General features: G+C 43.8%; 1 protein-coding gene and 1 long non-coding RNA gene across 3 annotated transcripts; one reads left to right on the top strand and one right to left on the bottom strand.

Annotated features, from left to right (window-relative positions):
- Positions 1-4864: 4864 nt before the first annotated feature.
- On the top strand, positions 4865-10298 carry LOC120962112 (uncharacterized). Its single transcript, XR_005752942.2, has 2 exons — positions 4865-5220; positions 9997-10298. It is a non-coding gene; the product is annotated as an uncharacterized lncRNA (long non-coding RNA).
- On the bottom strand, positions 5382-11975 carry LOC120962111 (uncharacterized). 2 transcript variants are annotated; one of them, XM_040386025.2, is made up of 7 exons: positions 11902-11975; positions 11061-11325; positions 10306-10740; positions 7796-7920; positions 6778-7319; positions 6609-6705; positions 5382-5790 (listed from the first exon to the last, which is right to left on the bottom strand). In XM_040386025.2, coding segments are annotated over exons 2-7 (1464 nt in total). In that variant the 5' UTR covers positions 11324-11325; positions 11902-11975; the 3' UTR covers positions 5382-5788. The 2 variants fall into 2 exon arrangements, with proteins under 2 accessions (XP_040241959.2, XP_045089912.1); XM_045233977.1 differs by having other exon boundaries at positions 5382-6705.
- Between the last annotated feature and the right edge of the window lie 1314 nt (positions 11976-13289).

Here is a 13289-nt window from a genome sequence, read left to right as displayed (position 1 = left end):
CTGGACCTAGGGTTTGCCCCCTCCCACTCTCCCATGCGCCTTGGGCCTTGGTGGGGGGGCGCACCAGCCCACCTGGGGCTGGTCCCCTCCCACACTTGGCCCACGCAGCCTCCTGGGGCTGGTGGCCCCACTTGGTGGACCCCCGGGACCCTCCCGGTGGTCCCGGTACATTACCGATATCACCCGAAACTTTTCCGGTGACCAAAACAGGACTTCCCATATATAAATCTTTACCTCCGGACCATTCCGGAACTCCTCGTGACGTCCGGGATCTCATCCGGGACTCCGAACAACATTCGGTAACCACGTACATACTTTCCCTATAACCCTAGCGTCATCGAACCTTAAGTGTGTAGACCCTACGGGTTCGGGAACCATGCAGACATGACCGAGACGTTCTCCGGTCAATAACCAACAGCGGGATCTGGATACCCATGTTGGCTCCCACATGTTCCACGATGATCTCATCGGATGAACCACGATGTCGGGGATTCAATCAATCCCGTATACAATTCCCTTTGTCTATCGGTATGTTACTTGCCCGAGATTCGATCGTCGGTATCCCGATACCTTGTTCAATCTCGTTACCGGCAAGTCTCTTTACTCGTTCCGTAACTCACATCATCCCGTGATCAACTCCTTGGTCACACTGTGCACATTATGATGATGTCCTACCGAGTGGGCCCAGAGATACCTCTCCGTTTACACGGAGTGACAAATCCCAGTCTCGATTCGTGCCAACCCAACATACACTTTCGGAGATACCTGTAGTGCACCTTTATAGCCACCCAGTTACGTTGTGACGTTTGGTACACCCAAAGCATTCCTACGGTATCCGGGAGTTGCACAATCTCATGGTCTAAGGAACTGATACTTGACATTAGAAAAGCTCTGAGCAAACGAACTACACGATCTTGTGCTAGGCTTAGGATTGGGTCTTGTCCATCACATCATTCTCCTAATGATGTGATCCCGTTATCAACGACATCCAATGTCCATGGTCAGGAAACTGTAACTATCTATTGATCAACGAGCCAGTCAACTAGAGGCTTACTAGGGACATGGTGTTGTCTATGTATCCACACATGTATCTGAGTTTCCTATCAATACAATTCTAGCATGGATAATAAACGATTATCATGAACAAGGAAATATAATAATAACCAATTTATTATTGCCTCTAGGGCATATTTCCAACACATATGACATCATACTAGGAATGAAGTGGCTTGAAACTATGAGCCCCATGTGGGTGGATTGGAGAAAGAATATCATGAGGTTCAAATATCAGGGAACAAGAATTACACTTAGAGGAGTTAAAGATCAACTCAATGCTTGTAAAGCTATTTCTGGGAAACACTTGCAAGGGCTGCTAACACTGGAGCAGTTGAGCAAGTTATTCATCTCTGCCACATGGCAGAAAGACCTATGTCAGAAACTGACATACCACATGCAGTCCAACCTCTGATCAACAAACACCAACAGCTGTTCAATACTCCTACTACCCTGCCCCCTCATAGAGAATTTGACCACCAGATACCTCTCATACCTGGAACAAAACCTGTGAATGTCAAACCTTACAGATACAGTCCAATGTAGAAACAAGAGATAGAACAACAAGTAGCTACTATGCTTCAGCAAGGAGTTGTTCAGCACAGCTGCAGCTCTTTTGCCTCCCCTGTTCTATTGGTCAGGAAGAAGGATGGAACATGGAGATTCTGTGTGGACTATAGGATGTTAAATTCTGCCACAGTCCAACACAAATATCCCATGCCTATAGTGGAAGAACTACTGGATGAATTAGCAGGAGCCAAATACTTTACAAAACTGGATTTGAGATCAGGATACCATCAGATCAGATTGATAGCAGGGGAGGAGCACAAAACAACATTTAAAACTCACCATGGCCTATATGAATTCAAGGTTATGCCATTTGGGCTAACTAATGCACCTGCAACATTCCAAGCTGCAATGAACATCCTGTTTGCATTGTTACTAAGGAAGTGTGTATTAGTCTTTATGGATGACATCCTCATTTACAGTGGAACTCTAGAGGAGCATCTCCAACATTTGGAGCAAGTCTTTACAATTCTGCAAGAAAATCAATTGTATGTGAAGTTAAGCAAATGTTCTTTTGCTCAACAGGAACTAGAATACTTGGGACATGTCATAAGTGGAGCTGGAGTTCAGACTGACCCTGCTAAAATTGCAGCAGTCCAAAAGTGGCCTGTACCAACCAATGTCAAGCAAGTGTGAGGATTTTTGGGACTCACGGGATATTACAGGAAGTTCATCAAAAACTATGGAATTATGAGCAAAACTCTCTCCGACTTACTGAAAAAGGATGTGGTATTCCAATGGACACCTACTGCAGAAGCTGCTTTTCAAAGCCTTAAAACTGCTCTAGCTCAAGCCCCTGTTCTAGCTCTACCTAATTTCAAGAAAACATTCGTGATTGAAACAGATGCTAGTAATAATGGGATTTGAGCAGTACTCACGCAAGAAGGACATCCTATCTCCTATTTGAGCAAAGCTTTGGGTCCGAAAGCTCAGGCTCTTTCAACATATGAGAAGGAATGCTTGGCTGTCATACTTGTAGTGGATAAGTGGAGAAGCTACTCACAGCATGCTCCCTTTACACTGTCAACAGATCACAGGAGTCTGACACACTTACAAGATCAGAAAATCACTAGTCCTATGCAGCAGAAAGCTCTCTTGAAATTGCTTGGACTAAGATACAACATCATATATAAGAAAGGTCAGGATAATACGGCTGCTGATGCATTGTCCAGATCACCTGCTCCTGCTGAACTGCATACCATATCATTCTGCACTCCTAAATGGTTGAGTGTGGTAGCTGAAGGGTATCAACAACATCAAGAAGATAAGCCGTTGTTACAAGAATTGGCTCTGACTGGCTCTAATGAGAAAGGTTATGTGCTACACCAAGGGATCATCAGATATAAAGACAGAGTATGGCTTGGTCACAATATTGAAGCTCATCAGGCTATTATGTTGTCTCTCCACTCTAGTGGAGTAGGGGGTCATTCTGGATTTCAAGGAACATACCAGAGAATTAAGGCACTGTTCGCTTGGCCAGCTATGAAACAAGATATTCAAAATTATGTCAAGGAATGCACTGTATGTCAACAAGCCAAAGCTGAACATATAAAAAAACCTGGCCTGCTCAGTCCTTTACCAGTCCCTAAAGAAGCTTGGAACATGGTCACTATGGACTTCATTGGTGGTCTTCCCAAGAGCAAAAACTTTGACACTGTACTGGTTGTCGTTGACAAATTCAGCAGATATGCTCACTTCATTCCCTTGTCACATCGATTCACTGCTCTCCAAGTGGCTCAACTATACATGGATCATGTGTATAAATTGCACGGCCTTCCTCAAGTAGTGGTAACGGACAGAGATCATATCTTCACAAGCACTTTGTGGCAAGAGTTATGCAAGCTTTCTGACACTAAGATGAACATGAGTTCTGCTAGTCACCCAGAAACTGATGGCCAATCTGAGAAGCTCAATCAGTGCCTGGAGACATTCTTGAGGTGTATGGTGCACTCTGCCCCCAAGAAATGGGCTTACTGGCTGCCCCAGGCCGAATATTGGTATAATACAAGCTACCACTCAGCTCTGGGACATACACCATTCCAGGTTTTATATGGATATCAACCCAGACATTTGGGCATTTCCAATCTGCAGAGTTCTCTATCTTCAGATCTCTCCGGCTGGCTGGCTGAACGTACAATGATGCAAGGGTTGATTCGGGAACACCTCCTTCGAGCACAACACCGGATGAAAGCACAAGAAGATAAACACATGTCTGACAGACAGTTTGCAGTGGGAGATTGGGCCTATCTGAAACTGCAGCCATATGTCCAGCAATCAGTGGTGAGACGCTCCAACCAAAAGCTTGGGTTCAAATACTTTGGACCCTACTGGATCGTGGAAAAGATCGGAACAGTGGCCTACCGACTTGATCTTCCAGCATCAAGCAAAATCCATCCTGTAGTTCATGTGTCCCTGTTGAAGCCGGCCAAGCCTCCAGAGCAAACTGCAGTTCCGACAGAGACACTTGATACACTGCTACTGTCAACATCTCTGACACCGGCACAGGTATTGCAATCTTGTTTGGTGCAGGTTGGTGGACACACGCGACAACAACTGAAGATTACATGGAGAGGTCTTCCTGTGTCCATGGCAACTTGGGAGTGGGCGTCGGATGTGGCACGAACGACACCGGCGTGATGATGAACAGTCTGAGGGCGTCCTGTTGCTTAAGGGGAGGGGCATGCAACGACCTGGGCCTGGCCGTGCCTAGTGTGTGTGGGTGGCCGTTGGGCCGGCCCGGTGTGGCTTGTAACAGACCCATTATATAGCTAGCGTGTGGAGGAGCGGAAAGGGGACTGGCAATGTAAAGCATTATTGTCTCTAATACAATCCTTCATCTGTGCTTCTTCTTCCTCCCACGCAATTCTCCTCCGCCTCTCGTTACCACATCCTGGCGTGACGCAAGGAGTTGTTGCGATCCCGTAGCAGATGCTTGGCGAAATTATTTTCGCCTAATGTCTGGTTGCTAGGGTGGCGCCGATCGTGTTTCTCAGTTGTTGTTGTTGTTAGACGCGTGCCTTGTGCCTGCATGCTTGAGTGGCACGAGTGTCTTGGGGCATCGATGTAATCAACGGCAGGCCTTTATCTTCGTCAAAAGAAAAAAAGAAAGAGTCCTAGTAGAACATAAATGAGTCTTTTTATATAGTATATAAAAGAAATTACTAGATCTTTTAGTTAGCCAACAACCCAGAAAACAAAACGGGCAAGCTATAGCAACCGTGCCGTGCGAGGAAGCGCTAGGACTAGTAGATGCGGTCGATCTGTATACCACTGGTGGGGTGTGCCGCCGCCACGCCACATCCCACGCTAGTACTAGTAGACGCGTCCTCCTCTCCTCACGCGTGGCCGTGGCCGTGGGAATACATCAGCGGCCACAAACAGCGGCCGCCGCATCTCACGAGGGGTGGGTGATGGCGCCATCGATCGGAATGGGAAGGGGGGACGGACGATGGTTGTGCCGCGCGGGCGATCGATCGCAGCCGAGGAGATGAGACGGCCGATCCATCGAGGTGGACGCAGCCGAGGAGATGAGACGGCCGAGAACGATGGATGAGATCCTCGATCGGCCGTCTCATCCCATCCATCCTTCTAATTCCCTAGGTTTGGATCTTCTTATCGTTCCCCTTCTCTCATGGTGTTTTTGGTTGGAGCTTTCGCCGATTCGCAAAATTTGGTTGGGATCCCCCTGTTTTTTCCGGTCGTGGAAGGTTGCTGACAGCCAAACCTCGCACTACACTAGTACAGGAACAGAACAAAACAAGACCAAATCCATGTTTTTTGGTTCCTACTCGTAGCATTTGGTTACAGAATCCGGCCGGCGGCCAAATCATCCGTTTGGTCTCAAACCCTGCCAGCTAGGCTTTCGCGGTATTCAGCCAAATCTTTCTTTTGGTCTCATACGCACGCACACTTCCAGCGCGCCCATACAGAAAATTACACTTCCAGCGCAGTTTTCCATCTTACAAAAAGATCAGGTGTTTTGCACCGCCAAATCTTTCGTTTGGTTTCTTACGCGCAGTTTACCAACCAGTGTTTTGCACCGTCAAAAAATACCCAGTGCTCTCGTCAGTTCCATGCATGCTACTGAATTTCCCAAAAACGTTGCTTCCATCCTCCTCCTTGCTTGCAATCTCCTTGCCCTGCCTCCACCACCACCAGTCTCCTTGCTTCCTGCAAAATATGTCAAACCAATGCATGTAAAGCAGATCGCCCGAGAAATTCATCTAGAGTATTTATAACCATATACAGATCAAACAAGCTTTATGATTGATTGATTTATAAAATTTTGGAACAAAGGACACCCCAGATTGGGTTAAACATAAGGTTGTGGTCTCACTTGACTTTGCAAAGCCTAGACCGAGCCATGTCAAGTGCATCATAATCTCCTAGTACTAGCTAGTTACTTGGGCAGAGTTTACAGCAGCAGGCACAACTAGCTCACTGGACCAAAAGGTGCCCTGCTCACAAGTCACAGCATGATGCCTGGCTGACCGCCTGATTCTACTCTCTGGACATACCACCACTGCTTCAAATGCCAAGAGCATTTATTGATAATGTACTAGGTCAGGACATTTGACATGGAGGCACTGAACTCTTTGTCCCTGCTAATGATTTGAGATATATTCATGCAGCAACAATTTATTCACCATGCTACAAAGTACTCCTACAAACCAGTTTCCATTGTCTGCATTGCATGGTATGGCCATGGACCTATATATGGTCAGACTACACAAGACTAAAACTTAGCAATTTCTGCTGTGAACACCAACTGGCCATGGACCTATGGGGAGACTGTAGGAAGCCAATGTTTGACCCAACAGACCAGCTCTACTCTGGTCACATACGCCTTTCAGAAACCACATGGTGTGGTATGAGCTAAGTAGCACACAACACAAGACCATGTAAGCATGTCGTAGCAGCACAATGAAAAATAAAAACATGCATGACGAGAGAAAGGAGTTTAAATCTAAACAGGAAAGACAACATACATGGTTGGCCCACGGTGTTGTAGATCAACGTCCAGGCATCAGGGCACCACTGCTCGAACTTGCGCAAAACAGCACTTTGGCTACCCCCAAGGTGCGTCTGCAGTTAACCAAATGGTTAATCAATATTAACACCTTGTTTGGCATGCAAGCTAGATGGAGAATTAGTTACCTTAATGTAGCGAGGGTACGTGGAGAAATGCTTCCATAGGTTCCTCACGAGCCTGACAAGATCATTTGGATAGTCAATATCACAGTTCCATATGTATTCCCTGATCTTGTTGGCCGCAGCTCTACCCTCGGCTCCTTGAAGTTTCAGCTCCGCCTTCCTTTTGTTGTTCTCTATGTTCGCTCTTTCCATCATTTCTTTTAATGTTTTCAGCTCCTGACACATGTCATCTTCAGACTCATTTCTTGGCCATCTTATTCCACAAGCATTAAGAGCCGCACTACAATCTCGAGTTGATGAGAATATGTCAATGAGATACTTGCTCTTGTCTTCATCATTCCACTCAATGGGATAAAACTTGGCAAGTTTTGCCAAATTTTTGCCAATGCAGTCAGGACCATGTTTCTCAATGAAATCACAGTACGCCCTGGTCCCTGTGTGCATTTGTATCAAAACGTCGGCTGTCATAATTTTCTTTATCTCCGCACATAGTTTCACATATAGTTTTTCCGTATACGTTTGAGCCTTACCCCTGAGATCCTCAACTGCGAATTAGGGGAGTTGGTGAATCAGACAGATGTGGCCTGGAGCGATAAATTAAATTAGACAATAACAAGTTGATATTAAGAAACACTCTTAGCGGATAATTTTGTATGCAACCTATAAAAAAACATAAAGGTCGCATATGTTAATGTTGAAGTTTTAAAATTTTGGGTGCACATACTTGTATCCATCATCTACATGCAAGATTAATTTTCCTATATTTCCGGAACTTAAAAATGTCTTACTTTTCCAAAAAGAAAATCCTATCTGATTCAGATGGTCCTACGAACATATGCACATTTTCGTGTAAGCAAATATGCAACATTATATCTAAATTAAAATATGCTTATAAATAACCTCCACAAAACAAAATTTTGCACAACATAACCCAATATTTTTTCATTTGTAGAATAAAATTATAGTGTTTGTATAGATTTTAGAGACGCACTATCTTAGGAGAGTGCAAAAAAGAAATTACCATCATCGAAGAATACTTTAAGTTGAGGTTGACCATTCACAGTCTTCAGATATAGGTTGTCAACTGTAAGGTCTTTCGGACACATCTTACGTCTAATCATCTTGTCCAAGATATCAAGTAGATCTCTGTGAAACAGTATCTCAGTTAGTGTGCAGTGGAAGTAAAAACATTATATTAGTTATTGTGCAGTGGAAATAAAATATTAGTACAAACTAGCAGATCGCCGGTGCGTTACTCCGAAATTTCTTCGTTCTTGCATGCATTGTCTAAATGATTGTGTCGTTGGTACTTATTTTTTTCTCAAAAAGAATAATCCCAAATTTTGGGCAAAAGAGAATATATTCCAAAATATAGGATCAATTAATCATAAGATTGTGATATATATGTCTATTACATAGGTTGGATAGTGATCACAATAATTACCAGTGATTTAAAGCATAATAAAAGGTGATTATATACATGTGTAACGTGGTCCATTCTACAACCACCCCTTGAGAATTGTAGATGAAATATTCTACAACCAACCCTCCTAGATCAGCCAAACCCACTCGAAAGTAACAACTACTGCAGGAGCAAACCCCACCGCACTAAACTAAAAGAAAAAACGCCGCACTAGACCCATCTTCCCAGCATTGTGCCCCTATCACCCCAAGGCCACCGCGCCGCCACACCCTCCCCTCCCCATCACACCTCATCGCCATAGTTTTGCATCAGCCCTATCTACCCTCCAATCCAATCCACCTTCCCGTGCAGCCACATAGGAACCGCGCCGCCGCCACACCTAGCCTCGACCAGCCACCCCGCGCCGCCACCTTCTCCTCGGTCAAAGGCAGCCAACGATGTTCGTCTACGGCACTGCTTCGGCTAGAGGAGGTCTTCCACCTTGGTACGGTCAGAAAGGTCCATTAGGCGAGTCCCCCTCCTCTGCTCTCCTCGGCAGGCTGGTGATCATCAAGCACACGGACGCCCATGCACAACTTTTAAATTCGCTCCACACACGATGACGTCCCCTAACTGATGTCCATGGCCACAGCTAGCAGGGCGGAGTGTGGAGCAGGATCACTCTCCTACCACATGTTGCAACACCCACCATCTACAATGAGAATGCTCCGCAGATTGTCGATGTTTGATTTTCTATCCCTGTTTATTTTTGTGTAGTTTCTGCTTTGCGAGAAGTTCGCATATTTTGTTGCAGGAGGTCTGCTAGTTGCCTCGTGATGGTTCATTTTTTGCCAAGCCAATTTGCTGGTTCACCTCCAAGGCTCCACCCCCATCCCGCGGCAGTTGACACGTGGACAGTTAGTTCTCAACCCTGTCGTCATATCATTAGCGACATTCCACACATTTGGAAATAAAAACATTCGTCAAAGAGTTGCAAAAATTAGTGATATAGATGAGAAGTTAATTTCTCCGCTTGTGGGAAGCTTGTCGTTTGTCAAGAAGTTCACTTCCTCACACAAGGAGTACTTATGAATCGGGAAGTTCTGTTCGTTCGTTCGGGAAGTTCACAAAAATGTTGGGAAAAATATTTTTTGTTCGGCAATTCACGTTGTTCATGCTGAAGTTGGCCTTATACTATGTGAGAAGTTAGTTAACTTTCGGCAATCTAGTTATTCGTAGGGACAGTTCACATGTTCATTGGGGGTTCGCCCAAAAATAACACTCGAATCTAACCATTTTTTAAACTTCTCTTAAATCACAAGGAATTTGAATGAAGTGTTCCATACAAAAAGAAAAGTTACATCTAGTAAATATCTTTCCAACGGTATTTTGTTTGCATCATTTCGATAAGTGGTTTGAACATTTTGATAAAAATGCGCTCCATGTCATTTGATATGAATTGCACAATTTTTAGAACTGCTCTTGAACCTTAAATTTTGAAAAATATGCTGCATGAAAAAGTTGCGCCTAATCAATATCTTTCTAACGGTATTCACTTGCATAATTCCAAAATATGGTTTGAAAATTTCTTGTGAAACAGAAACAAAGGGCTGGTTGTACAACAACCAGTTGTATATAGATGGAATGGTTTGTGGGAATGACATAAATGATATAACATTGGGAATAAATCGATTAGGCGCAATTTTCATGTAGAATGTTTTTTCAAATTCGTTACGGCCTAATAGCAGTTTGAAAACTGTGTCATGCCACTAAACTGTGTGCCTCACATCGCTATTGTTGCCTCCCTTTGCGCCATGCAGGTTCCGCTCCGCATATGGATGAGGTGAGATGGATGATGGCATATGCTGGTTTGGTGGGTTTCTAGTTGTAGAGTATGTCTAAAGAATGGTTGTAGAATATATCCAGCCCATCTATATATAATAGTTACGGTAACGATTCTTAGTAATTTAAGACATAAATACCCACTATATATAGCAGTATATATGTTTTAGATAATAATACGCCAATTGTAAGTAATTCAAAACATAGTAACGATCGAAGTGAATGGACCGTCGCCAACCCAGATCCTATTATAAGATTGAAGGTGTGATTCTGCTGAAAATACTTACAGTGTGATTCTGCTGAAAACAGGGGTGAATTTTCCATCCATATTTAAAATCCTGTTCTCTTCAATCTTGTTCTTTTCACCATGCTTGAGCCATCCATTTAAGGTACCATCAAAAGAGCTGGTGGATATTACAAGACGATAATCTGGGTGCAGCTTGTAGATATTCTGCAACACCACCACATTTGGGTGCCTCCAGGTGCTCATCAGTCGGAGCGAAGAAAGAACTTTGTCTTTAGTATCATACCACTTCAAGAGGCAATCAGTGGTGAAACTCCCTAGAGTGTAGGTTCCTCTGAAGAAGGCAGTAGGCATCTCATGAAAATCAGAAAGGAAGTCTTTTTTCTTCGCTAGCTTAATGGCCTTGACAGAGCAGCTGCGGTTTGCGTTGTCATAAGAAAAATACCGCGAGTAGAGTGAAAGGTCCGGTTTGTTCAACCTGGATTCGAAATGTTTGTAGTGAGGTATGAGATTGTATTTTTAAACTAATAGGAATATACAGGAAACATTGTATTTTTAAACTAATAGGAATATACAGGAATCTACATGAGAAATATCTAGTGTTTAGATGATATCATGCTACGAACTCAGAATTTGACAACAAATGAGATATGATAAAAAAATTGCATTATGCTTCAGCCGATAAAAAGAAGTGGGAGTAGTACAACATATATTTATTAGAAACATGTAAAAAATGCGTACATGACTGACACTTGAATCCTTGTGCATTTACAAGGACAATGAGAAAAAAAACATTACCCAATGAGAAACGTCGTGGGTGGACTGTCCAACAGAGAAACACGATAATTATCAGCCAATTCATCATTTGTCTGAGTGTTTATATGTCTTTGCCTCTTGGAAGGAAGTTCTGTATCTTGTTCGACACGTCGCTTTAGCTCTCCAACATCGGCATCAGATTGTACAACCACATCATAATCATTGCCACACCATTTCACTTGAACAGTAGTTGTCTTGGCGGGCACATTCTCTTCCAGCATATCTGTATCAGTGGATGATGCCATGTCTGCAATGTGTAGAGTAGAGTATAAAGTTACTAGCATATCAGAGGATGTGTGTGTGTGTGTGTCTTTAATGCTGGTTTGCATGCCAACATCCCTAAAAATAAATAAACATGGAGAAATGGGCGTGTGTGTGTTTAATGCGGAACGCGCATGCCAACAAAGGAAAATGGAGTGGTAGTACTCCTACCACTGCTAGTAGTAAATGTGAAACCACACTGCGCATTCACAGTCAGCTTACTGTGCCCTCCAATTAATTCAAGCATTGACTAATCTGAAGCAACAACAAGTTTTCGCATGTTCCTCCACATTAGTCAGGCTTGGTAACTCGTAAGGCAGGGGGAAACTGCCCAACTCCGTAGTTGAAAAGGTACTCTGGTACAGCAAGTGAAGCACAAACACAAACCTAGGCTAAGCTAAGACCTTCACACAATTGCCAAACAAGTTGTCTTTTGAGATCTGTAGCAAAATTGGCTTCAGAGTTCACAAATCGCAAGCCCCAAATCACATGCATTCCCGGTAAATTAGCAAGCCGAACATCGAATAGGACCACGCCAACCTCCAGGTAGGGATTATTATACCTGAGAATTGCCGAAAGTCGCTGGCCTAGCTGCCGTCGTCCTCACCGGTCCCGATACAGCCCCGTCACCTAGCTAGGGTTACACACAAAGTGAAGCAAATGGAAGATCCAGCAAGTGTAGAGGAGGACCAAAGGCCGCGATGCCCTACCTCGATGTTCCAGCGACTGCCGCCGCCGCCGCTGCCGACGACGACGACGACGACGAACTTGGGAGCCGGCCTGTTCCTGATAGGCTGCGTATGCTGCTCCAAATCAGTCCAGGAGTGATGATCGGCACGTGCAGACCGGGTGAGAGAGTAGGGGCAGCTTACCCGGAGGCGCCAGGTACCAATGCCGCCTCCGCCGCCGCCGCCGCCGCCGAGATTTCGGGAGCCCTCTTCGCTCCGTAGTCTGAACGGTGGTGAGCGAGGTGTGGCTGTGTGCTCGTGGATTTTGTTTGGTCCTTGGCGTTGTGGGGAGCCCAGCCCGGCCCACCGCTGTCGGGGCTCCATGCACACGTCCCCCCTCAATCAACGGTGTGGATCGCGTGTCTTGCGTTTGTTCGCTCGCTTGTTGTTGTTTTTTCATTCTTTCTGTTGTGGGTTTTGTGTCCGGAAATCCGTTCGTCCTCCTGCACGCGATTTTTTTTTCAAAGTGTGAAAAAATTTCAAACAAAAATTTGACATTATATGTGTGTGCACGTCAAGTTTCGGAGAAAACCGTCATTTTTGTGACTTGTGTAAAAAAGACAAATGGATGTCTTGTGAAAAGCTTTTTAACACCGGATTTTGTCTTTCTCACACGCGACACATAAGTTGTCGGTTTTTCGCGACACAACTTTGTGAGCATGTACAATATCGAGATGTACACGTCAAGTTTTTGTTTGAAATTTTCTGACATTTCAAAATATGTTTAAAGCACATTTTAAAAACCAGGAGCGCGTGCTCCCATGTGCCAAAACGCCACTCTCGTTTTGTGTCTCGGTTTTCTGTTTGTTTCTTCTCTTTTTTTCTGTTTGCTTCTTCTCTTTTTTATTATTTTTCCTTTCTTTTTTCTTTTTATTCTTCAGGTTTAGTTTTCCTTCTTCTTTTTTTGCTTTTCCCCTTCTTATAGATTTATATACTATAATCATTCTTTTCAATACTCCTTCCATCACATAATATAAGATGTTAGTACAACCAATTACAAATAATCAGGTTTAATGACATCTTATGCATATATCGGTTGTAACAACATCTTGTATTATTTAAGGGAGGGATATAATATAATATGAACATTTCCCCTAAAAATAAATATAATATGAACATTTTTTTATAAATAGTGAACTTTTTTAGTGTATGAAGAATTTTTTATTTTAATATATGATGAGAACTTTTCAATACAAAACGATTTTTTCTTAATGCGGAATGA

The sequence above is a fragment of the Aegilops tauschii genome, chromosome 3 (genome assembly GCF_002575655.3).
Source record: "Aegilops tauschii subsp. strangulata cultivar AL8/78 chromosome 3, Aet v6.0, whole genome shotgun sequence".
Lineage (NCBI taxonomy): Eukaryota > Viridiplantae > Streptophyta > Magnoliopsida > Poales > Poaceae > Aegilops > Aegilops tauschii.
The sequence above is the reverse complement of the archived record's forward strand: the minus strand, read 5'-3'. Positions and strand labels throughout refer to the sequence as shown.